Source organism: Hemiscyllium ocellatum, chromosome 45 (assembly GCF_020745735.1).
Source record: "Hemiscyllium ocellatum isolate sHemOce1 chromosome 45, sHemOce1.pat.X.cur, whole genome shotgun sequence".
Lineage (NCBI taxonomy): Eukaryota > Metazoa > Chordata > Chondrichthyes > Orectolobiformes > Hemiscylliidae > Hemiscyllium > Hemiscyllium ocellatum.
This window is the reverse complement of record NC_083445.1, coordinates 2,949,608-2,975,594: the sequence shown is the minus strand read 5'-3', so window position 1 is coordinate 2,975,594 and position 25,987 is coordinate 2,949,608. Positions and strand designations below refer to the sequence as shown.

At 48.5% G+C, this 25,987-nt stretch overlaps 2 protein-coding genes across 4 annotated transcripts in view; one reads left to right on the top strand and one right to left on the bottom strand.

The window, feature by feature from the left end:
* Positions 1-25,288, top strand: LOC132836062 (angiopoietin-related protein 2-like). Of its 3 annotated transcripts, none has more exons than XM_060855309.1 (6): positions 1-1,499; positions 15,096-15,773; positions 17,621-17,813; positions 23,267-23,457; positions 24,508-24,778; positions 24,875-25,288. In XM_060855309.1, the coding sequence occupies exons 2-6, from the start codon at positions 15,132-15,134 to the stop codon at positions 25,069-25,071; spliced, it is 1,494 nt and encodes a 497-aa protein (XP_060711292.1). In that variant the 5' UTR covers positions 1-1,499; positions 15,096-15,131; the 3' UTR covers positions 25,072-25,288. The 3 variants fall into 3 exon arrangements, with proteins under 3 accessions (XP_060711292.1, XP_060711291.1, XP_060711290.1); XM_060855308.1 differs by lacking the exon at positions 1-1,499 and adding an exon at positions 9,637-9,830; XM_060855307.1 differs by lacking the exon at positions 1-1,499 and adding an exon at positions 9,637-9,935.
* Positions 713-25,987, bottom strand: part of LOC132835845 (ras-specific guanine nucleotide-releasing factor RalGPS1-like) — a 46,889-nt gene continuing 21,614 nt past the window's right edge. Inside the window, exons 8-11 of the mRNA XM_060854940.1 lie at positions 4,127-4,264; positions 2,779-2,869; positions 1,742-1,806; positions 713-822 (exon numbers count right to left, since the gene is read on the bottom strand). Of these exons, the coding sequence (XP_060710923.1) occupies positions 713-822; positions 1,742-1,806; positions 2,779-2,869; positions 4,127-4,264 (404 nt within the window). The remainder of the gene's footprint in view (positions 823-1,741; positions 1,807-2,778; positions 2,870-4,126; positions 4,265-25,987) is intronic.

Sequence of the window (25,987 nt, the reverse complement as noted above, 5' to 3'; positions counted from 1 at the left end):
GCAGAGAGAGGAACAGTGAAGGCACTTAATCTGCAGCCAGCTGTAACCCAAAACCATCCCCTCACCCTTCTCTCCAATTATGCGGATCCAAACCCATAGGCCCCTTCAGTCACCAATGCTCCCCCAAAGCCCAGAGACAGCCACCTCTAGATAAAACAATAACTACTCTCTCAGAACGTTCTGACTATTAGCTTGGCTCACCTTGGTCCAGGTCAATGGGCTGACCTCTCCCAGCATCTGCTTGTCAAGTTGGACTTCCCAGATGTCACAGACACTGATGATAGGAGACAGTGTGCTCACTCTCCACAGCCCTATACCCCCTCTCCCAGCCACACATTCCACCCAACAAGAACTCTGCCCTCGTCTCACTCCCACCAGCCCCCAGTGTGGGGAAAGCAAGTGGGACTGAACAATGCTGGTACCTGTTCACGGTCTCCCAATAAGGAAAACAGAACCATATCCCGAAGCGTTACCATGTTACTCAGTCATTAAAGTACCCTGAGACAGACCGTGGTTACGTGTTCAAGGGGTATCCAGGGTCAGTATTGGTTTTGTTCCAGGGAGGAGACCCCCCCACAGGAGAATGGCTGCGTTAGAGCAATGGGGATCTATGACTGACCCCTAACAGCCCACTGGCACAATCCAGCAGTGTCTCAGTTCAAGAGAGAGTCAAAGGGGAGATTACAAACAGATTCCCAACTGAGGTCACCACTCACTTGTAATCGACACTCCGCCATCTTCGATGGCCCCGGGTCAAACACAGACATGTGACTGAGGCATCACTGAGAGAGCTTTCGGTCTCCTCACTGGGGGAGAGGGAGCCTGAGGAAAAGACAGAATCCTTTACAGACTGCTCCATGGTTAAAGAGTTGTGAACGCAGCCCAGTTCATCACGAAAACCAACCTTCCTCCACTGACTCAGTCTACACTCACGTTGCCTTAAGAAAGCAGCCAACAAAATCAGGGTCCTCCCTCCTCAGTTATACTCCTCCACTCCCTTTCCATTGGACAGCAGATGCAAAAGTTGAAAAACATGTATCAACATATTTGCGAACAGTTTCTTCCCCATTGTTATCAGGCTTATGACTGACCTCTCATAGGTTAGATCTTTCTCTGCACCTGCTCTGTAGCTGGAACACTATATTCTGGTCTATTACCCTGACATACTTATTAGATGAGATTAGATTCCCTACAGTGTGGAAACAGGCCCTTCAGCCCAACAAGTCCGCACTGACCCAGACTCATTGCCCTCTGACTAATGCACCTAACACTACAGGCAATTTAGCATGGCCAATTCACCTGACCTGCACATCTTTGGACTGTGGGAGGAAACCGGAGCACCCGGAGGAAACCCACGCAGACACGGGGAAAATGTGCAAACTCCACACAGACAGACAGTCACCCGAGGCTGGAATCGAACCTGGGACCCTGGCGCTGGAAGGCAGCAGTGCTAACTACTGAGCCACCTTGCCACACTTACGCAAGTTATAATTTGTCTGGTTAGTATGGAAAACAATACTTTTCACTGTATCTCTGTTTCGGTGACAATAACAAATCAAATCATACAATAATGGTTATCAGGGTCACCATCATGGAGGCCAGATCAGATTGATGAAGTGAATTTAGATTCCACTAGATGTCCCCAGAACCACTACACACCATCTCTCAATCAGCCTCAGCCTCTGAGAATTGCCCATTTGTGAATAGGTTTATGGCAGGGTTTTTTAAAAAAGTCATTCACCTTGAGATTGCCTTGAGGAAACCTGATGCTGAGCACATGATGCAGGTTCAATCATCAGAGACAATCTGTAGAAAGATGTCACAACATAAAAACGTTCAGGGTTTATTCAGTGAAAACAACGGATTAATCTGGAAATTATTCACTGTGAGCAGGTGGATACAAATGGGACACTCTCTGCCTGAAATACTCTGCATCTAACTGTACGTTGAGGCTGAGTGAAGCTCCCTCAATCCACTCCAAGTTTCTCGATTAACACATTCACACACCCCAACCTCTGGCATCCTCACTCAGTCTCTTCTCCATCATCTTGGAATCACAACGCCTACAGTGTGGAATGAGGCCATTTGGCCCATCGGATCTGCACCGACCCTTCAAACAGCATCCCAGTAGGACCCCCACCCCCACCGCCCCACCCCCCAACCCTGTTCCTGTAACCCTGCATTTCCATGGCCAATCCACCCTAACCTGCGCATCCCTGAACACCATGGGGCAGTTTCCCATGGCCAATCCACCCTAACCTGCACATCCCTGAACACCATGGGGCAGTTTCCCATGGCCAATCCACCCTAACCTGCGCATCCCTAAACGCCATGGGGCAATTTCCTGTCGCCAATCCACTCTAACCTGCACATCCCTGAACACTATGGGTAATCTCCCATTGCCAATCCACCCTAACCTGCACATTTTTGGGCTGTGGGAGGAAACCAGAGCACCCGGAGGAAACCCACGCAGACACGGGGAGAATGTGCAAACTCCACAAGGACAGACAGTCACCTGAGGCTGGAATCGAACCCGGATCCCTGGTGCTGTGAGGCAGCAGTGCTAACAACTGAGCCACTGTGCCGCCCTTACGTTATTTCTTTATGAACAAAATCCACTTCCCAGTTCCCCCTCTAATCCAGTCGAGGTGATGGGACATTCTGAAACAGCCAGCATTTTCCAGCTTGCAAGGTTCTCTCTGCCCTGGTTTAGGAAACCTATTGGCTGCCCTTTTGGATAACATCTTCAGTGAAAGCACAGCCGAGTACAGAACTAACCTGTAGTTGTCCTGCTCCATGAATCCCTGCAGCTCCTCGATGTAGGTCTGGGAATTCAGGTATTTCTGCACATGAGGCAATGTTGGGAGGTCTGCAAACCAGCCAGGTGGGAATGGGAGGAGAAAACACGGCAGCATTTGAGAGACGCAAGCGCACGCACGCACACACACACACACACACACACACACACACACACACAGACACACGTTAACACTCTCCCTTGAGGTACCAATGAATCCATTGGACGTTGCCAGCAATTTGTTCATTGTTTTGATGAAATTGGCAAATGACTGTGTGTATAGAGTGTCTCACTCATCATCATCACCACCACCAGGCCCATTCAAATAGACACTCTGCCCTGGAGCCGAGGCAATGTCACTAGTGAGGAACTCAGAGGCCCTGGGTTCAAATACCAGCAAGGCAGCTGGTGTAATTCAAACTCAATTAATAAATCTGGGATTGAACGCTCACCTCCGGAAAAGCTGTGGGGAAAATCCCAACCTGCTTCCCTAACGTGAAGCTTTTACTCACTGGAAACCTTATTAAAACATAAGACTGCCAGCAGCCTGCCAGGGTAGGCTGTTTTCCCCTTGTGGGAGAGTCCAGGACAAGCCGAATAATCTCAGAACAACGAGTTACTACAGAAACGGAGAGGACGTTCCTTCTCTCAGCAACAAGTCAATGTCGAATTCTTTACGGTAGAGTTCTTCTAAGAAACAACGCCATTCTCAGGCGATCCAGAGTTTGTGGAGGACACTACAGAAACATCATGTCTCTCAGTAAAACTCCCTTAGTCTGTCTGGGTCATTAAGGATATTCAAGGCTGAGACAGATAGTTTTAACCAGTGAAGGAATCCAGGGTAATGGGGAATAAAGGTAGGAAAGAGAAGACTATCAGATCCAGCTGTGATCTTGGAATAGGACAGCAGATTTGATGGGCTGAATGGCCTATTTCTGATCACTGCTAGGTACTGCACGTTGTCAAATACCTCAGCTACCTCTCCTGAATCAGATGTACCCCGTTCTATGAAGGGCTTTCCTCTGCACCAGCAGGTGGACTTTATTGAGAAAGGTTCAAAACCACCACAATCTCAGTTTATCCAAAAGGTGACAAAGTCAGAAGGCACATGACACAGCTTACACAGTCCAACAGGTTAACATGAAATCACAGGCTTCTGGAGCGCTGCTCCTTCATCAGGTCAAGTGACCACGGGGCAGCGCTCCGGAAGCTTGTGATTTCAAATAAACCTGTTGGACTATATTCTGGGATGGTGTGACTTCTGACCTTGTCCAGCCCAGTCCAACACCGCCACCAACACATTGAAAGACGACAGTCAGAGGCTATTACCGTATTTACAGAAATGCTGCAAATCCAAGATGAGACGTAGAACGTTATTGGTCAGGTCACAGCAATGTTTCCTCTGCAGGGTTCCTGTCGATGGTGGAAACGCAGCGTCGATGTAGGTAAGGTCAGACAAGTAAATCCCTGCGAGAGACAAGAGGCGCCAGGGTCAGAGCCACCCGAAATGGAGGCTTCTCTCTGAAACACAAACCTTTAGCTGGTCGTCCCATTTCACTAAAAGGGGAGGGACATGAAGTTCTTGCATCACAAATGTTTCCTCACCTGCCATCACTAAAGTATAGCAACCAGGTCGTTGACCCTTTGTACATGGGATCTTGCTGTACACGGGTTGGGAGCCTCGAATCTTACTTCACAGAGGTTACCCTTCTTAGAAACAACTTCATTGTAGGCAATGCAGAGCTTGTGGAGGATGCTACAGGAATATTTCACACAGACAGCGTCTGGTGTAACATCAGGTCACTCGATAAAACTCCCTCAGTCTGTCTGGTAAACGTACACCCCCCCCACCCTACGCTCTCCTTTGATTTGCTGCAAGTGGGGAAGTGGGATTATCGCTGGGTTGTTAATACACAGACCCAGGTGGTGTTCTGGGGACCTGGGGTCAAATCCCAACTCAGCAACAGTGGGAATGGAATTCAATAAATATCTGGGACTAAGGATCGAATGATGACTGGGAACCCATCGTTGGATGTTTGGAAAACCCCATCTGGTTCAGTAATGTCCTTCAGGGAAGGAAAATTCACCCCCACCTGGTCTGGCCTGCACGTGACCCCAGACCCACAGTGATGTGGGTGACTCTGAACCACCCTCTGCCGAGCCAGCGACACCCCGAATGATTTTTTAAAAAATTCTTTCAGAGTTGGATCACCATTAAGAGTCATAGAGATGTACAGCACGGAAACGGACCCTTCGGTCCAACCCGTCCAATTGCAACAAATTACCCCCACCCCTCCAAAACCCCTCTGAAACGACAGGCTGGAGTGCGGATTGGATCCTCAACCAGAAAACTACAGGGATCTTTGAACATCTTCAGTTCTCCTTGGGTAGATGCTGGTGAGCCTGTGTAGGTACACCTTCAATCATTCATTCTGTAAGGGTTGGATCAAACAGAGGAACTCGCTCAGCTACATCTGAGAACACTTAAGAGTTAATCACATTGTGAAACTGTGTACATGACGTTAGCCAGACCAGGAACGGTAGAGTTCCTCTGAGACAGGCTCAGCAAATGAAGATTTCTGTAAAATCGGGCAGCTTCATTACTATTAATAGGATTAGCATTTTATTTCAGATTTATCCAATCATTTGAAACCTCCCTAGTTGGAGTTCTGCTCTCTAGACCGTCAGTTTGATTCTCTGGGTGATTAACCTAGTAATGATGTGTTACCTAGATAGAACATTACAGCGCAGTACAGACCCTTCAACCTCAATGTTGTGCTGACCTGTGAAACCAATCTGAAGCCCATCTCTCTTACACCATTCCATTCTCACCCATCTGCTTATCCAATGCCCACGTAAATACCCTTAAAGTTGGTGTGCCTACTACTGTCGCAGGCAGAGCATACCACGCCCCTACTACCTCTGACATCTGTCCTATATCTATCACCTCTCAGTGTAAAGCTATGTCACCTTGTGCTAGCCATCACCATCCGAGGAAAAAGACTCTCACTGTACATCCAATCTAACCCCCTGATCATCTTACATGTATCAATTAAGTCACCTCTCAACCTTCTTTCTCTCTAATGAAAACAGCCTCAAGTCCCTCAGCCTTTCCTTGTAAGGCCTTCCCTCCATACCAGGCAACATCCTGGTAAATCTCCCCTGCACCCTTTCCAAAGCTTCCACATCCTCCCTATAATGCGGTGACCAGAACTGTACACAATACTCCAAGTGCGGCCGCACCAGGGTTTTGTACAGCTGTAACATAACCTCATGGCTCCGAAACGCAATCCCTCTACCAATAAAAGCCAACACACCGTGTGCCTTCTTAACAACCCTATCAACCTGGGCAGCAACTTTCAAGGATCTACGTACCTGGACACAGATCTCTCTGCTCATCTACACTGCCCCAGTACTCTGTAATCCTGTTACTCCTTCCAAAGTGAATCCCCTCACATTTTTCCACATTAAACTCCATTTGCCCCCTCTCAGCCCAGCCCTGCAGGTTATGTCCCTCTGTAACCTGCAATATGCTTCAGCACTATCCACAACTCTACCAACCTCAGTGTCACCCGCAAATTTACTAACCTATCCTTCTATGCCCTCATCCAGGTCATTTATAAAAATGACAAACAGCAGTGGCCCCAAAATAGATCCTTGCGATACACCACTCGTAACTGAACTCCAGGATCAATATTTCCCATCAACCACCACCCTCTATCTTCTTTTAGCTAGCCAATTTCTGATCCAAACCACTAAATCACCCTCCACCCCATGCCATGTGACTTCTCATGTCCCCTCCTGGCTCCTCTTCACGTCTTTCCTGGCTAACTTGTAACTCTCAGTCACCCTAACTGAGCCATCACGTCTCATCCTAACAGGAACCTCCTTCTTCCTCCTCTTGACAAGAGATTCAGCTTCCTTTAGTAAACCACGGCTCCAGAGCTCGACAACTCCCTCCCAGCCTGCCCGGTACATCCCTTACCCCGCTGCATCGCGGAAACAAAATCAACACCATGTTGTTGCAATGGTTTCATTTTATAACCACAATTCAATTAAAAAGGAACTTGGAAAGGAGACAGTTTTGAAGGTACAAGATCAAAAGTGAACTCAGATAATTTTGGAAACTCGTGCAAAACACCAGGTCAAAGTGACACAAGCAGCCAGTGAATCCTTGATCTAATCAACAGTAACACTGGGTACATATTCCTGTGGAAATGTTTAACACTTCTCGGTGGTGTGTGTGTGTGTGTGTGTGTGTGGAGGGGGGGTGAGGAGAAGCTCCTGACCCACAAACATTCCCCGTGGTAGGCAAGAGCGGAGCTGCTGGACGGGCCTGGTCATTTCCTGTCAGTCTATCTCCTGTTCAGCCTCTCTCAACATAATCCATCTGCTCCAGCACACAGCAATGCTCCAGCCTGCTGGGAGAGGGGGAGAGCCCCATTAGAAATACTCCATCCTTGTGCATGTCGACAGATTAAATGATTGCATTTATGTAGCACCTTTCACAACCTCAGGACATCCCAAAATGCTGTAACGTCAATGAGGTGCTTTTGAAGATAGTCACCATAATAATCAAGGAGGTGTAGCAAGCACCTACTCAACATGATACTAACAGGGTCACCTCAGAGTGATGGGAGGGGAGAGATACGTATTCGAGGCCTCAATCGATGGACTGACTTATCGGGGATGGACGAAGGTCAGTCCCTCAGCCTGGCCTGGCTGGACATTTTACCCAGCGACTAACTGGATCGGAACTATAAATGGAGTCACCCCTTCCAGCAGAGGGTGGTGCCAGTTTGGATCTCAGTCAGGAATTCACGTTGGAATGGGGTGTATGGGTCCGGGTGTGAGAGAGCATGTGAGTGTGTGTGGGGGAGGGGGTTAGCAGGAACAAGTGTGGGCAAGAGCGTGTACAGACAAGTGTACGTGTGTGAGAGAGAGAGAGAGAGAGAACGTGAGAGTGTCTAAGTGTGAGGGTGTGTGCGCATTAGACCGAATGTGATTGTACCAACAGCAAAAGCAAACTCTCCATGTCCCAATTTCAAACACAAAAAAGTGATAATTGATGATACAGTTAACAATGAAAAGCAACTATCGGTTATATACTGACTCCACCGATGATTAAATATCCTAGAAGCTTCATAAGAACATTATAAAATAAAAGATGACACTGAACCATGCAAGGACATGTTAGGGCTTGGGCAGATTGGAGGGTCTGTAAAGGAGGAAAGTGTCCTGGAGAGATCTATAAAGACAACACCAGAGCTTAATATCCAGTACCTCACAGCTCCATCCCAAACCAAGGCACTGGACCGGAATTTTCACCCGACATTCCTGCCGTGTCCCTGGGGAGTCTGGGACCCTCCTGAAAACTCACCAACAGCCCTGGAATCACTCACAATCTGTAAATCCGTCAGCTCAGTAAATAAACCCAAGCTCAGTGCTGCAAAACCACAGAATTTAGTGAGCTATTGTTTGGATATTGAGGCCACTGACCTGAATGTATATTTTAACATCTGCTCTCACATCCATTTTAATCACTGGTGACTCATCTCTGCAGATTTGTTTGGAAAGCCAAGTCCTACAAATGCCTTTCGCTTTCCCAGTTCCCACTTCCACCTTCTCCTGAAGGCAGTAGCTCACCCAGGATTGCAGGGAGCAGGAACAGTGAGACACAGCACCACCTGGACCTCCGCTTGCTTTCAGCCCTGGGAACTCAGGCTAATCTTTGGCGTGTCTCAGCCCTGGGGTGGCTCAGGCCAGTTTTAACATGTTAGTCCAGTCCAGCTAACATCACTGACCTGAGAACATCCGTCTGGCTCAGTCACTGATCATTACACAGTAGCAGATCCGCATTCAGTGATTCTGCTGTGACTGCTTTAAATGGTTCCTCACTTCCTCAACCACCTGGTGACTGCAGACAGGATTCCCACTTCAGGGAAAGACAGTCAACGCTCACTTCGGGAACTGCAGGACAAAATCCAGGCCAACATCAGCAGAGGTACACTGAGGGAGTGCCGCACCAGAGGGGGTGCCACACTAGCAATGGTGCTGTACTGGTTTAGGCCTGGTCTTTTGATCTAGTCATTAACTGGAGATCCTGTCTGGGTTTTCAGGTTGGTGGAGAAGGTTCCCACTACACAATTTAAACATAACTGCAAAGAATTTCCCAGGGACCTGGCCAATATCTGTCCGTCAACCAACATCAGAGAGACAGAGACATTGTCATCACTTGTTAGTGGCAGCTAGCAGTGACATAAACTCCCCAACCACAAAACAATCAGGGCAGGAGTTTATTTTAATTCCCCACCACCTCCCCATTCACTGCCCGGGAACAAAGGGTCTCTCAGCACCCACCAAGTTTGACACCATGCTGAGAGAGAGAAACCAGGAGTCTCCCAGTCACTCCTCCAACTCTCACAGGAGCTGACTATTCTTTTCAAAGTGGGGTTATTTGAAGACTGTTTAATTGACATTTCTGTTGTGTACCACACCCCCAGCCCCACTTCGTTCACAGACACACACACACAGTCACACACAGACAGACACACACACACACAGACCTTTTAGTTTCACACTGGTTTCACACAGGTTTCACACAGGAGACCGATCTCAACTCATTTAGTTTGAGAAATGTCCAGCTTGAATTAAAACAACATCAGTCCCGTTGGAAACGACAAGAGGCTGGGAGATGATAGGATCACTCCCAGGTCGATGCTGATCAACAGTTGACTGTGTCTGGGAGGAGCCTGGTCCAGTGGAGAAACATCAGTTATCAGCTTGACAAGCCGAACTCCGAAAGGCATAAGGAGATTGGCTGCTGATTCTGATAAAAGTCAGTGAGAGACAGGGCAGAGCTGAACTACAGCTGCCTTTCCCCACTGCCCTGTCAAACACACACACAGACACAGACAGCAGCACAGGGTGGAATGACTGACAACACGCCTCCGACCGGGAAGATTGTGAACACAGGCTGGTGAAGAGGAGCACAGAGGGAATCCGGATTAACTCTGATCCATAGGAATTAAAGGTACAGGAATATGTTTCTCACTGGACATTTCCCTAGCGATCTGAAGTTGAGAATACTAGATACACTCAGATATCCAGCTGTTGGGCAGCTCCAGTCTGCTTACAGGTAAGGACTTTTCGTTATCTTACAATACTCCAGTGAAATACATTGCTTTTGTGTAAATGTGACTTCTCAGGTTTTGTAAAGAAAGTTAAACAAGTTTTCTCTCAGGGTTCTATATAGTGTACTGACCCACTGGGAGACAAAGACACACCCACATCTCTTGAGAAGTCAGACAAGTGAAAGGATTCCACTATTCAGGTGGGTTAAACGGTCCCAGTCATCTGAGAATTGTGAACAATTCCCACGTCACCCCAAGCCGCTCAGCAATACCCCTCCCTCAGACACGACCAGGAAACCATGGCAGGTCAATCTCTCATCTCCTCAACGGGAAAAACTCCAGCAGCAATCACACACAAAGATATGAAGATTTACACTCTCCAGCCTGCTCCCCTTTTCAACCAGATCATGACCCGATTACTGCCACAACAACCTCTCACCTTCCCCTGCCTGATCGAGACTCAAACCTTTAAGAAACAGGGTCAAGGCCTCCGTTCCTCAAAGCGCGGTGGAGGGAGAATTCCAGAGACTCACTCTGTGAGAAAAACCATTTCCCCTCACCTCTGCGTCAAAACAGGTGAGTGAGCCTTTATTTTCAAACTGTGACCCCATCGGAGATTCTCCCACAAACTGAACCATCCTCTCAACTCGGTCTAGACCCCTTGGGCTCTTGTAGGTTTCAATCCAGTCAGCTCGGATTCTTATATAAACCCCAGAGGTTGCAGGGCCTCACCTTTTCCCCATAAAACAAAATTCCCCGTTTGCCAGCATTAGGTGAAAGGGAGGACTGCAGATGCTGGAGATCCGAGTGGTGCTGGAAAAGCACAGCAGGTCAGGCAGCATCCGAGGAGCAGGAGAATCGACGTTTCGGGCAGGAGCCCAAAGGTCCTGATGAAGGGCTTTTGCTCAAAACGTCGATTTTCCTGCTCCTCGGATGCTGCCTGACCTGCTGCGGTTTTCCAGCACCACTCTAATCTTGACATTGCCAGCATTAGTCTGATCAACTTTCTCTGACCTCCTCCCAACACTTTAACACTTTCTTTAACGCAGGGGACTGAGACGGCTCTCAGAACTCAAGACGTGGTTCTCAACTAACCTATTATCGATTCAACTTCTCTCACAATCAACAATGATATTCCATCAGCTTGTTAATTACTTGCTGCAGCTGAACATCAACCTGTTGCAATTCATGAATGATGAGACCCAGATATTTCTACACACACTCACCGTTCAGGCAACTTGCATTTTAAAATAAAAAATTCTTCCTGCCAAAATGAGCCGTTTCCCATTTCCCAGAGAGCTGCTGCCTGACCTGCTCTGCTTTGCCAGCACCACACTCTGCATCTGCAGTCCTCACTTTCTCCTGAGTTCACATTTCCCACATTGTACAAGGGTGCCGCGACTGACAACACAATCCGGTGCAGGGCTGGAATTATAAAGATCTGATACAAGTACAGGAAATGCTGATATGAATGGTTATGTTATCTGGAGTTACATACAAACAGACTCCAGAACAGCTCTGGTTTGTATACTTGACTATCTAGATCCCTTTGTAGTTTCCTTACATTCACTTTGTGACTTACTTTTCTAAGTACCTTGGTGTCATCAGCAAACGTAGCCAGCGTACCTTCCACCCCTTCAGTCAAATCATTCATATTGTTAATACATATATTATTTTCTTAAACATTGTGATAGTTACAATTTAGTCAATTTGATTAGATTACCTTTTCGATTAGATTATTTACAGTGTGGAAACAGGCCCTTCGGCCCAATAAGTCCACACCGACCCTCTGAAGAACAACCCACCCAGACCCATTCCCCTACATTTACCCCTTCACCTAACACTAGGGGTAATTTAGCATGGCCAATTCACCTAACCTGCACATTTTTGGACTGTGGGAGGAAACCAGAGCACCTGGAGGAAACCCACGCAGACACGGGGAGAACGTGCAAACTCCACACAGACAGTCACCTGAGGTGGGAATTGAACCTGGGTCTCTTTTCATTTTATCTGTATTTTAACTGTAGTGTAAAAATAAGTGTATTTTACTTAATGTCGAACAGTTTGACAAATTGAATTGCATCTGGAATACAACACCTTATGTTTAAAATCAGAAAAATAAGTTAGGGTCTAGACAATCTTCCTAATATAGATGGAGGGGATTGTTGTGACTATAAGGTTAGGGAGGTGGGTGGATTGGTTCCAGGTGTTGGCGTGTTTCCAAGGAAGTAAAAGCTAAAGTCTTGTTTATTTCCCAACACATCTTTTGCATCAATATCAACAGAATTAATGTTTCCAACATTTTATTAGCAGTAAAATTTAGACAAAACTTCACTCTTTGCTTGTTTTTCACTCCTCTAAAAACTCTCGAATGAAGTCACTGATTGAAATTTATTTATAATTATGAAATTTTCAACTGAATTTACTCCTAAACTGTACATAGGAAGAAAAATCTAGGAACAAATCAAAAGCTGTGTGAGGACTTTTCCATGGGAATAAAGGAGGGAGCTACGTTCCCACAGACATCACTCACTGGATGTTCCTGGTCCTTTTCAACAGGTTTAATAAGGAACGTTTTACAGATCTTTTTGGAAATTTCAATTACTAAAAATTCACTGACTAAACAAAAATGCAGCTACTGCGTATTTAGAAGGAACTGGTTGTCTGAGACGGGATTGTGGAAATATCAGCAGTTAGAAATGGTGACTTTCCTCCAGACTGTAATAAAAGCAGATTTAACAGAGAACAGAGCTGCAGGCTAAAAATAAAATTGTTGGAAACGTCCAGGTGGTCAGTGGCTGAGCCAAAGAGACAGAAAAAGCTTTGGATCTCAGCCCTGATCTTATCACAGTCAGACTGCCAAAGTAAGGGTCACATTCAAAACCTTTACCGTTGAAAACCAAGGGACCAGCTGATAGGTGCTGGCTTCATTTCAGATGTGTACTCTCTGCCTGCTTCCTTTCTGCTGAAGTAATTGGAGAAAGGCTATCCCAACGCGTGCACACTCTCACAGACTTAAGGCACTCTACACTCACAACACACACACTCTCTCTCACACTCACAACCCCCAACCAAGACACACACACACACATGCAGACAGACAAAGACCCACATGCACATATATTGTGTGGGGTGAATTTGTACTTGCAGAGTTACATTGTACTTTGCTCAAAAACTGCATGAATTCACGTAAAACTCCGTGATCTCACTTTTTAAATTAGAATCAATCTAAACATCACGGCATAGACAGAGAACATAGGGGGCTAACACCTTCAACATATTGTCTAGCTATCACCCATTGTTAACAGCTAACCCGAGAATGCAACTTTTAAAAAAAAGGGTTTTGTGATTTACACATGAAAGAAGTGAAACTATCACTGTATTCTAACAGATGAAAGATTCAACACACACTCAAGGTATTTTTCTATGTATAATTTCAGTTACATCACACCGTAAATTTTTGCGATAAATTCTGTGTGTTAGGATTGAGCCCTCCACAATCACCTGATGAAGGAGCGTCGCTCCGAAAGCTAGTGTGCTTCCAATTAAACCTATAACCTGGGGTTGTGAGATTTCTAACTTTGTACACCCCAGTCCAACTTTGTACACCGGCATCTCCCGAAATTATTCAGTTCCAGCACGATAGCGAGGGACAGTGAAATCTTTTTTTTCTAATAACTTGATTAATATTAGAGATGGGATAAAATATTTGTTGTGTTGCCTCCCATTCAATGGTTGGGAGTCTTCTGACTATGAGAAAGCAGGGTATGTGATGATAGATATTCCAGAAGATAACGGGAGATTATGTGATGAAACCTCCAGGAATACACCCAGAGTTGGCATCTCCAATTTGTTCAAAACGTTTAACTGGCAACCAAGAGGCATAATGTCCAACATCTCCGTTACACCACAAGTGAAGGGGGTAGAATAAGGCCATTCGGCCCATTGAATCTGTTCTGCCATTCAATCATGGCTGTTATGTTTCTCAATCCCATTCGCCTGCCTTCTCCCTGTAATCCTCGATTCCCTTAATGAGCAAGAAGCTGTCTCTGTATCAAAGACAGGCAGTGACTTGGCCTCCACAGGTCTCTGTGGCAAATGAGTAGAATACAAATAATTACAAAGGGGCTGTGGGAATCTGGAGAGAGAGCGAGAGCGAGCGAGCGAGAGATCACAGACAAAGATGTGAAGACATAGATTGACAGGGAGGTTACCGCACTGACTAAACCCTACACTGTCATCAGTACGCATCTTGGCATTTTAATTGAGAGTTGAGAATTCCCAGGGTTTGCATCAAGTGGATTTTACAGTTAGCTAGCGCAGGAACCACTGCTAAGGCAGACTCGCACTCTGAGAAACGATGGGTTCAGGGTGCACTCTGGAACAAACCAGACCCTGGTGGGTTTGTACAATGGGCTAAGATTGAGATTCTGATCAGGACAACTACGGGACGGTGTCAGGATAGATCAGCAAATACTCGCTTTTCTCTTTTAGAAAGCTGGCCTGGCAACTCAGTGAGAGTGAGGGAGGGGGGAGATGGCCTGGCAACTGGTATTCTCCCCGTGTCTGCGTGGGTTTCCTCCGGGTGCTCCGGTTTCCTCCCACTGTCCAAAGATGTACGGGTCAGGTGAATTGGCCATGCTAAATTGCCCATAGTGTTAGGTAAAGGGGTAAATGTAGGGGTATGGGTGGGTTGCGCTTCGGCGGGTCGGTGTGGACTTGTTGGGCCGAAGGGCCTGTTTCCACACTGTAGGTAATCTAATCTAATCTAAAATGGGAAACATTTTCCCTCACTGCTCCCTCACGGGGCCGTTAGCTGGATTCATTCCACACATGTCAGTGTTCCACCACAGCTAGTTCAGTCAAGGCATTTGCTGACAAAAAGTTGATCACAAACAACACAACATGAGCCTTGAACTAGTTTTCAAAGATTGGGCAAATCTCCATCACAGAAACGTGAAGGAGGCCAAGTCACTGAAAATGTTCAGCAAAGAGACGGCTACATTGTTTAAAAAAACATTTTAAAGGTCTCAAGGAGTTTGGGGAGAAAGTGGGGATTTGGTGTTGCGATCAGCCATGATGGGATAGGATGGCAGAACGGCCTACTCCTGCTCCTGGTTTCTATATTCCTATGTTTCAATGTGTTGTTTTTCTATGTGTCGCAGGTTTTGAACCTTCCAGCTCCTCCAATCCCAGCTGGAATGAAACTGATGTTCATCACCAACCTCCTGTTCCTGGTGGGGTTAGCAACAGCCAAAGGAGCCACCCCAAAACCGGGCACCGGCCCCCACCATGCCAAGAGAGGGGAGACCAGCCGAGGGGCCAGGCCCTCAGCTGAGAGCCCAGGGACCAGTGGGTGCACCTACACCTTCATTGTCCCACAGCAACAACTGACAGGCCCGATCTGCCTGAACACCAGGAGCCCAGTGTCCCACAATCACAGTGAGCTCCAGCTCATACGCCAGGAGATGAGGGAACAGCAGCAACAAATCGAAGACCTGAGACAAATGGTGGAGGTGGACGGGGACGTACTCAACGAGGTGAAGATTCTGCGCAAGGAGAACCTCATCATGAACACCAGGGTGACCCAGCTCTACACCCAGTTACTGCACGACATCGTTCAGAAGAAGGATGACTCCCTGGAGGTTTCCCAGCTGGAGAACATGGTGCTGAACGTCACAACCCAGGTACTGAAGCTCTCGAGCAAGTACAGGGAGCTGGAGCGCAAGTACATGGCCCTCAGCTCACTCCTGAACAACCAGAGCCAGACCATCAGACAGCTGGAACAACAGTACAGGCTGTGCGCTCAGGAACACCAGCAGAACCAGCAGCACAAACCCCAGGTAAAACCACTGCTTCCCTCCTTCACATCGAGTCAACAAGCCTGACACACACACCCACACACACACCCACACACACACCCACACACACACACACCCACCCCCAGGGGGAGGAGGAAGTGCTCCGTTTCACTACCCACCCCACCAAACAGGAGCTGGGATGGGGGGGAGAAACAGAGCAGAACCCCCCAGTAACCATTACACTGTCTCTGTCACAGGGAGGGTCACCCCGAGACCCTGACCCCCGTCACAGGGAGGGTCACCCGGAGACCCTGACCCCCGTCACTGGGAGGGTCACCCCGAGACCCTGACCCCCGTCACCCAGAGACCCTGACCCCATCACAGGGAGGGTCACCCCGAGACCCTGACCCCCGTCACAGGGAGGTCACCCTGAGATCCTGACCCCCATCACCCAGAGACCCTGACCCCATCACAGGGAGGGTCACCCCGAGACCCTGACCCCCGTCACAGGGAGGGTCACCCCGAGACCCTGACCCCCGTCACAGGGAGGGTCACCCCGAGACCCTGACCCCCGTCACCCAGAGACCCTGACCCCATCACAGGGAGGGTCACCCCGAGACCTTGACCCCCGTCACCCAGAGACCCTGACCCCATCACAGGGAGGGTCACCCCGAGACCCTGACCCCCATCACCCCGAGACCCTGACCCCATCACAGGGAGGGTCACCCGGAGACCCTGACCCCCGTCACAGGGAGGGTCACCCTGAGATCCTGACCCCCATCACCCAGAGACTCTGACCCCCATCACAGGGAGGGTCACCCCGAGACCCTGACCCCCATCACCCAGAGACTCTGACCCCCATCACAGGGAGGGTCACCTCGAGACCCTGACCCCCATCACCCAGAGACCCTGACCCCTGTCACAGGGAGGTCGCCCTGAGACCCTGACCCCCATCACCCCGAGACCCTGACCCCGGTCACAGGGAGGGTCACCCGGAGACCCTGACCCAGCCCGTCACCCCAGAGACCCTGACCCCCATCACCCCGAGACCCTGACCCCCATCACCCCGAGACCCTGACCCCCGTCACAGGGAGGGTCACCCGGAGACCCTGACCCCCATCACCCAGAGACCCTGACCCCGGTCACAGGGAGGGTCACCCCGAGACCCTGACCCCATCACCCCGAGACCCTGACCCCCGTCACTGGGACCATGATGCCTTTTTTCAAAAAAAGAGACTTTACCTTCAGGGCAAACCCTCCCCCGAACAAACTAGAAAACCATCCCACCGCTGGGTTGCTGGGAGATGTGGAACATCAGGAATACAGGAAATGGGCTGAAATAGGCGAGAGACCCAGTCCGACTTGAATTGGACAGGGCTCTGTAAGAGAGAGGAGCCTCTGATTGGAACACAACCATCCTCAAATCGATCACTTCCCTGCATTCCCAGGTTTGGAGGGAGGGAGTTTAGCAGCGGAAAACGTGATACATGATTCACCCTCCGGCACCACTTCCCATCTCCCCAAACCCATCACATTCTTGGGATTATGACCATTAGACGGTGTGCTATCTGCAACATATTGTTGATAGTAGCGGATGTCTGAGAGCTGGTGACAGACAGAGACGGTCAGTCACGAGCTGTTCACTCAGAGTCTGTGGAGAAGGGAGTACAGTGTGTATCTAAAGAACGCCTTGGGTACCTCCTGCTGCTAGTGAGCACAAACTCAACTCAGGACTTGGACATCCACCACTTTGTGTGGGTGCAGAACCCAGTCACACGCTGGCACAGCCAAGGGTTAATCAGTAAAGAATTAGTTTGAGGTGAGTGATGTGACAGATTTACATGGAATGATCTCCCTGAGTGGGGGGGAATTTGTGTGTTTATCAACAGGCACTAGGACAGCCACCACTCGTAGCTGTGATACCCAACACTCAGAACGCCAGCAACAACTGGAGCAAGAGCTTGGCCTCGGGCAACGAAATACTGAAGGATCAGGATTACAGCGTGGCACAGGACAGGCTGAAGAGGAGAGAGCAGTCACCTCCTCCCACAACAATCCCGATGGCAACCACCAAGACAGCCGGTGAGTCAACACTCACCTCTCAGGGACGCTGCAGTGGGAGATACTGTCCCATGTTTACCATCAGCAGACCCCCATGTACCTCCCACTTCCTGCTGACCATGGACAGGACACTTCCCACAAGCCCTTGAATGTCACAGCTGACAAGATCATTCAACACAAAATCCCCACCACATCCAATTCACTCAGATTTTGCCTCCAGTAAACGGGGAGATAGGCTCCTTACATATTCTGGCATCTCTGGCTAGGCCCATTCTTAATTGCCCTTGAGGTGGTGGATATCCCATGGAGAGGTGGGTAAATCACCAAATAACCTTGGTGTGTCCATTACCCGATGGCGTGCACACTGTCTGGCTCCTTAGTTAATATTTCACCGAAATCACGTTCTATGTTTTGATTGGATACACCAATTCTAGCTTTTGAACTTTGAGGGCCCCTTCGTTTCTCTATTCCCAATGAAATTCTCCAATCGGCTGACGGAGCGTTGTGGCTGTGAGGGGAGGCAGTCAGATCTCGTGCGGTGACACTGTGTCCATCCTTTCACGAGGGGGGACGGACTTGTGTTGAAACACCCACGACCCTACAGAGGTCAGCCAGGTAGCAACTATCCACTCAAACACACGCAGGCTGACAACAAAGGGCTCGGCCCCTAGGGTGGGGCAGATCTTTAAGGGGAGGGGAAAGATTTTAAAAAAGGGACATGAGGGGCAACTTCCTCAGAGAGAGTGGCTCGTGCGTGGAACCAACTGCCAAAGGAAGTGACGGATGCAGGTACAGTTACAAATGGACAGAAATAGGAAAACTTCAGGGGCAAATGGGCAGCTCACAGTGAGACAATAGACAATAGGTGCAGGAGTAGGCCATTCAGCCCTTCGAGCCTGCACCGCCATTCAATACGATCATGGCTGATCATTCCTAATCAGTATCCTGTTCCTGCCTTATCTCCATAACCCTTGATTCCACTATCTTTGAGAGCTCTATCCAACTCTTTCTTAAATGAATTCAGAGACTGGGCCTCCACTGCCCTCTGGGGCAGAGCATTCCACACAGTCACCACTCTCTGGGTGAAGAAGTTTCTCCTCATCTCTGTCCTAAATGGTCTACCCCGTATTTCTAAGCTGTGTCCTCTGGTTCGGCACTCACCCATCAGCGGAAACATGTTTCCTGCCTCCAGAGTGTCCAATCCTTTAATAATCTTATATAGATTTTTTTAGATTAGACTTACAGTGTGGAAACAGGCCCTTCGGCCCAACAAGTCCACACCGACCCGCCGAAGCGCAACCCACCCATACCCCTACATTTACCCCTTACCTAACACTATGGACAATTTAGCTTGGCCAATTCACCTGACCCGCACATCTTTGTGACTGTGGGAGGAAACCGGAGCACCCGGAGGAAACCCACGCAGACACGGGGAGAACGTGCAAACTCCACACAGTCAGTCGCCTGAGTCGGGAATTGAACCCGGGTCTACAGGCGCTGTGAGGCAGCAGTGCTAACCACTGTGCCACCGTGAAACCACTGTGCCACCGTGTGCTAACCACTGTCTCAATCAGATCCCCTCTCAGAGGTGGGACGAGATGGGGACGTCGAATCGGTTTTGTTTTTGCTGCTGTTTAACTATTATTTACTTATCTTTGCTACTTAACTCTGATCTACCTGTTGTTGCTCACAAGACAAAGCTTTTCACTGTGCCTTGGTAAACATGACAATAAATTCAATTCAATTCATTCCACGGACCAAAAGATCTGTTCCCGTGTTGTATGACTCTGGTGTTCTCCAGCTGGTGGGTGAGGAGCAGGGGAAACACATTGAAAAATCATACTGTCGTGGTTTGGGGTGGGGGTGGGGTGGGGGTGGGGTGGGGCAAAGGGTGATTCTGACTGTGGTAGACATTGCTCAATAACTCCCTTATCAGGAGTTAGTCTGTCCCCAGGACAGCTGAAGCCAAACACGGTCCAGAGTGGCCTCAGTTCACTGAGCATTCCCATTTACAAGAGACACAAGAACAAAGAGAAACAACATAGATACAAGACAGATAAGGAAATAGTCTTCAAACTAATCTTGGCTTCTCATGTGCCCTGCTAAAAATAACCATGGGAAAGCCAGACAGACAGACAGATGTCTCACAGGGATTACAGACTGCTGGAAAACCAAGGCCAGCCAATTCCGAGATCCCAGTGGGACAAACCGCTCTCTCTCCTCCCCCTAGCAACAGGGAGAGGGATAAATCCAGTGCCATCTCAAACTCTCCACCCCCAGCTCAGACACCACCTCACATCGCCTCAAGGGACTAGCTTGTTTTCTTCAAAAACAGGTAAAAGTCCAAACAAATATCTGAAGGTCAAAGTAAGACTGGAATGTGTTGTGAAGCATCTTAAATAAGGCAGAACAAAGAAGTTAAACCAAGGTCACTGCGGGTCTGGGATCATTCTCTGACCTTTAAGCAACTGCCACTCACACCACAGATAGAAGCGCATCACGGGGCAACAATGAACATACTCACTTTCGGTGATAATAGACCATTGCTACAAAACACAAAAGCTGCTCCCACAGCTCTAATAACATAGCAACCACTGACAATGAAACACGTGAACTACAGCACAGTGTGCTCAGGAACAGGTCTCCCTCCCACTTAAGATCGAGTCATCGGGTCAGAGCTACACAGCACGGGAACAGACCCTTCAGTCCAGCTCCTCCATGCCAGCCAGATATCCTCAGTTCATCAAGTCCCATTTGCCAGCACTTGGCCCATATCTCTCTAAAGGACAAAGTGAGGTTTGCAGCTGCTGGAGACTAGAGTCGAGACTGTGGTGGGCTGGTAAAGTACAGCAGGTCAGACAGAATCCGAGGAGCAGGAGAGTCGACGTTTCGGGCAAAAGCCCTTCATCAGGAATCTCCCAGGAATCTGAAGAAAGGTTTTTGCCTGAAACATCGATTGTCCTGCTCCTCAGATGCACCCTGACCTACTGTGCTTTTCCAGCACCACAGTCTCAACACATATCCCTCTAAACCCTTCCTATTCATATCCCCATCCAGATACCTTTTAAATGTTGTAATTGTACCAGACTCCTCCATTTCCTCTGGCAGCTCATTCAATACACGTACCACCCCCTGTGTGTGTAAAAAAGTTGCCCTTCAGGTCCAACAGAAATGGAGGAATTGCTTCTGTCTTTGGACCGGACATCTCCTGCGCAGACAGCAGTGGGGGCTGGTCGTTAAATATAATCAGCACAGAGTTAGACAGATTTTTGATTGACCAGAGAATGGAGTCAGGCAGGAAATGGCCACAATGAGATCAGCTATACTCCTCACGATTCTTCGAGAGTGTGTCCGAATGAGCGAAAGCACAGGCCACACAGAATAGAGAAACATAGCCCCCGTCAGCACTGGTTAGTCCAGGACAGTGTCAGCCTGACCTGGGTCAGATTAGCTGGGCAAAAGTGAGGGCTGCAGATGCTGGAATCCGAGTCGAGAGGGTAGTGCTGGAAAAGCACAGCAGGTCAGGCAGCATCCGGGGAGCAGGAGAATCGACGTTTCGTACAAAAGCCTCATTACCGATGGAAGGGCTTATGCCTGAAACTTCGGTCCTCCTGCTCCTCGGATGCTGCCTGACCTGCTGTGCTTTTCCAGCACCACCCTCTCGACTCGGATTAGCTGAGCTGAGCTGACAATGGCATCCCCTCTGGCCCAGAGCTCTGACCACGCAGGGAAGCGCACAGGGAGTATAGCATCGTCCTAGGGCTGCACTCCCACTGAAATGTTGCCTCATGCAGAGGTGGAAGTGAAAGATCGGAGACACATGAAAACAGCAGGTTCCAGCTAATATTCTGCTCTCAGTCACCACCAACCACCGAATAACCACTGATCCCTGCCATTAACATTCCTGGGATCATGCTGTACACAAAAAGGTGGCATTTACCCATAAGGTGGAGGTAGGCCATTCAGCCCATTGTCTGCTCTGCTATTCAGTAGCTGATCAGATCATTAGGTAGGCATGTCTACGCTCATCCTAGATTCCTTTACTGATTAAAAATCTGTCTGTCTCTCAGCTTTCTCTGGATGTTCTCACTGACTCAGTCTCAACAGCTTTCAGTGGCAAAGATCTCCACAGATTGACTCCCTGCTGAAGAAATTCCTCCCCAGCGGTTTTAAATGAGTGACCCTTCATTTGGAGTTTGCTGATTTCAAACTCTCCCACAAAAACAAATTACCTCAAACAGACACTAACTCCACTTCTAACCCATTTAATCCACCCTGAACATGTCAGAATTAGGGAGGCAATGCTTATAGATACAAGGTTTATTTTCATGTTTTTTGTCATTTCCATCTATGATTTGGATGCGAGCATAAGAGGTGCAGTTAATAAGTTTGCAGATGACACCAAAATTAGAGGTGTTGGACAGCGAAGAGGGTTACCACAGATTACAACAGGATCTGGACCAGATGGGCCAATGGGCTGAGAAGTGGCAGATGGAGTTTAATTCAGATCAATGTGAGGGGCTGCATTTTGGCAAAGCAAATCTTAGCAGGACTTATACATTTAATGGTAAGGTCCTGGGGAGTGTTGCTGAACAAAGAGACCTTGGAGTGCAGGTTCATAGCTCCTTGAAAGTGGAGTCGCAGGTAGATAGGATAGTGAAGACGACATTTGGTATGCTTTCTTTTATTGGTCAGAGTATGGAGTCCAGGAGTTGGGAGGTCACGTTGCGGCTGTACAGGATATTGGTTAGTCCACTGTTGGAATATTGCGTGCAATTCTGGTCTCCTTCCTATCGGAAAGATGTTGTGAAAGTTGAAAGGGTTCAGAAAAGATTTACAAGGATGTTGCCAGGGTTGGCGGGTCTGAGCTACAGGGAGAGACTGAACTGGCTGGGGCTGTTTTCCCTGGAGCGTCGGAGGCTGAGGAGTGACCTTATAGAGGTTTCCAAAATTATGAGGGGCATGGATAGGGTAAATAGGTTAAGTCTTTTCCCTGGGGTCGGGGAGTCCAGAACTAGAGGGCATAGGTTTAGGGTGAGAGGAGAAAGATATAAAAGAGACCTAAGGGGCAACTTTTTCACACAGAGGGTGGTACGAGTATGGAATGAGCTGCCAGAGGAAGTGGTGGAGGCTGGTACAATTGCAACATTTAGAGGCATTTGGATGAGTATATGAATAGGAAGGGTTTGGAGCGATATGGGCCGGGTGCTGGCAGGTGGGACTAGATTGGGTTGGGATATCTGGTCGGCATGGACGGGTTGGACCGAAAGGTTCGTGTCTGTGCTGTACATCTCTATGACTCAAATTTCTGACATCATTTGCTCCCTCGATGCCCCAAGTTGTTGTACAGAATGGACATACTGTGGTCTGGGACGGGGAGGACAATATCCTGGGAATGAGCATCGGAATAACATATGGATAGGGCCAGATGGGAGTGGTTCTGTGGGGTTACCGGGCGATTCTGTCTTGACCAGGTCCCTGGAAGGATTGTCTCCAGGTTTTGGAAGATGGTCACCGATCCAGTGGGATCTACTTGATCAAGCCAACCACCAATCGCCTGATGCAGGTCTGGTGTGACCATCAGGAAGGTCCCAGCGGCTGGACTGTCATCCAGAGACGGCAAGATGGCTCGGTCAATTTCTTCAGGACCTGGGAGAGTTACAAGGTGAGTGAAGGTGGGGCATCAGCTGCCCAGCACTCTGCCCTCAGTCTGTGTCCACCTCCATCACACACACATTTCCCATAACAGGCCCAGGCCTGGGCTGCCTCGGGCCAGAGTATAAGGATACCCTCAGTTACTGGGCACCATACACCTATCCCCACACCTCCTGCCCACATCACTGAAGATACTGGAGAAACTCAGCAGGTTAGTGGAGACAGAAACAGAGTTAACATTTCAGGCTCAGATGTACATGAATAGGTAAGGTCTGGAAGGATATGGGCTGAGTTTAGTTTAAGATTATGGTCAGCATAGACTGGTTGGGCTGAAGGGTCTGTTTCTGTGCTGGATGACTCTTCTTACGAAACAAGTCATTGGATTGAAAACGTTCATTGTTTCTGTCTGCACAGATGCTGCCAAACCTGCTGAGTTTCTCTAGCATTCTGGGGTTTTTTGGGGGGATTTTAGGTGTCAGGGTTTGGGTTAGGTAGTGGGCAGGTTTGGGAGAAGGTTGACTCAAAAGATATTCCAGTGCCCAAGCCTGAACAGGCAACGGACAGTCACAGTAATCCAGAGACCGCGGATCGGAATCTCACAACAGGGAAATTCACAGTGAGATGAATCAAACCACCTGGCCTCACAAACCAATCCACCCACCTTGCTAGATTCTTAACTGCTCTCTGAAAGAGCCTTGGACGTCACTCAGGAGTGGGCAGACTCTTTAAAGAGTAAAATGAATGCAACTCTACACAGGGACTGGCTCAAAGCAGTAACCTGTGACCTGTTTACAGCAAGGCCATCATCTGTGTTGGAAATTCTCCTCACCATCCCACCCCTCAGCTCTATCACCAGCGTAAAGAGCACCCTTCCCCATCGGCTCTCGTTCTGACAAAGAGTCACCAAACTCCCTCTCTCCACAGTTGCTGCCGGACGTGCAGAGTTTCTCCAGCGCTTGTTTCGATTTTAACGTACTTGCCTTTCAAAGCAGACTGTCTTTCCACTGTATTCCCCACACGCACAAGGGAATGTTATCAATGCCTTGATTGTTATCTGTAGCAAGGTTTTGGCAACATTGACGGTGAATACTGGTTGGGTTTGGAAAACATCTACTGGCTGACCAATCAGGATAACTACAAGCTGCGGATTGTAATGGAAGACTGGCAAGGCAGGAGAGTGTTTGCAGAGTACGACGACTTCCGGGTGGAGGCAGAGGGAGACTTCTACAGGATGAGGTTAGGCCATTACCATGGGAACGCCGGAGATTCCTTATCCTGGCACAACGGCAAGCAGTTCACCACCCTGGACAGGGATCGGGATCTGTACTTAGGTAGGACAGTTTCCTTGGGGTTACAGTGCAATGGGTCAGTCAGGTTAATGAAGCACTGTCCTCACTGCTCTCTCTCTCTCTCTGTTTCCTTCCAAGGTAACTGTGCCCACTACCAGAAAGGAGGCTGGTGGTATTACACGTGTGCCCACTCAAACCTGAACGGGGTGTGGTATAAAGGAGGGCACTATCGCAGCAAGTATCAGGACGGAGTTTATTGGGCAGAATTCCGTGGGGGTGCGTACTCCTTGAAGAGAGTGGTGATGATGATCCGCCCAAACCAGATCCTGCTGTAAACCCCACTCTCTCAGCACTTGTGTCCCATTGCCCATGTTATCACCTCTTCATACTATATTACACATTGTGTTACAGTCACCATTGTATCCACAACATTACAAACAACTGAACTACCTACCTAGAGTATACTATGGCTTGAGGAGTCTCAAGCCGTTTCTTCTGTTCAGCCTGAACTAGAGAATGGTCCCGAGAACTAAAGTTAAAAATCACCCAACACCAGGTTATAGCCCAACAGGTTTAATTGGAAGCACTAGCTTTCGGAGCGCTGCTCCATTATCAGGTGGTTGTGGAGAACACGATTTAAGACACAGAATTTATAGCAAACATTTACAGTGTGATGTAACTGAAACGTTTGCTAAAAATTCTGTGTCTTAAATCCTGTCCTTCACCACCACCTGATGAAGGAGCGACGCTCCGAAAGCTAGTGCTTCCAATTAAACCTGTTGGACTATAACCTGGTGTTGTGTGATTTTTAACATTATCCACCCCAGTCCAAAGCCAGCAACTCCAAGTCCTGAGGACAGTAGTGGTTAAGGGACACCAAATCCCATCCCAGCCTCCCATCTCCCACTGACATCCTCACACTGGACAAGCAACACACCATTCTAATATCACCCATCATTTATGACATTTTATAATCAGCTGCAGTGTCTTTTCAGTGAATTATAGAAATAGAGATTTCAGGAGAAGTAGCCACCATCTTGGAAGCATCAGGATAATTAGAAGCTAATACGCTATTGGCAGAGTTACACAGTAACTGAGAGGCGGCTACAGGAAGTCAACAGGACAGCCCTCATGCAGTTCAATTAAACACAGGCCCGAAAGCAGAGGACTGCTCCATAGTTCCACACTGCCCGGGGTCACCAAGGTGTGGGCTCTACATGGGGGAGGAGGGGGCGGTACTATGAGTGGCAC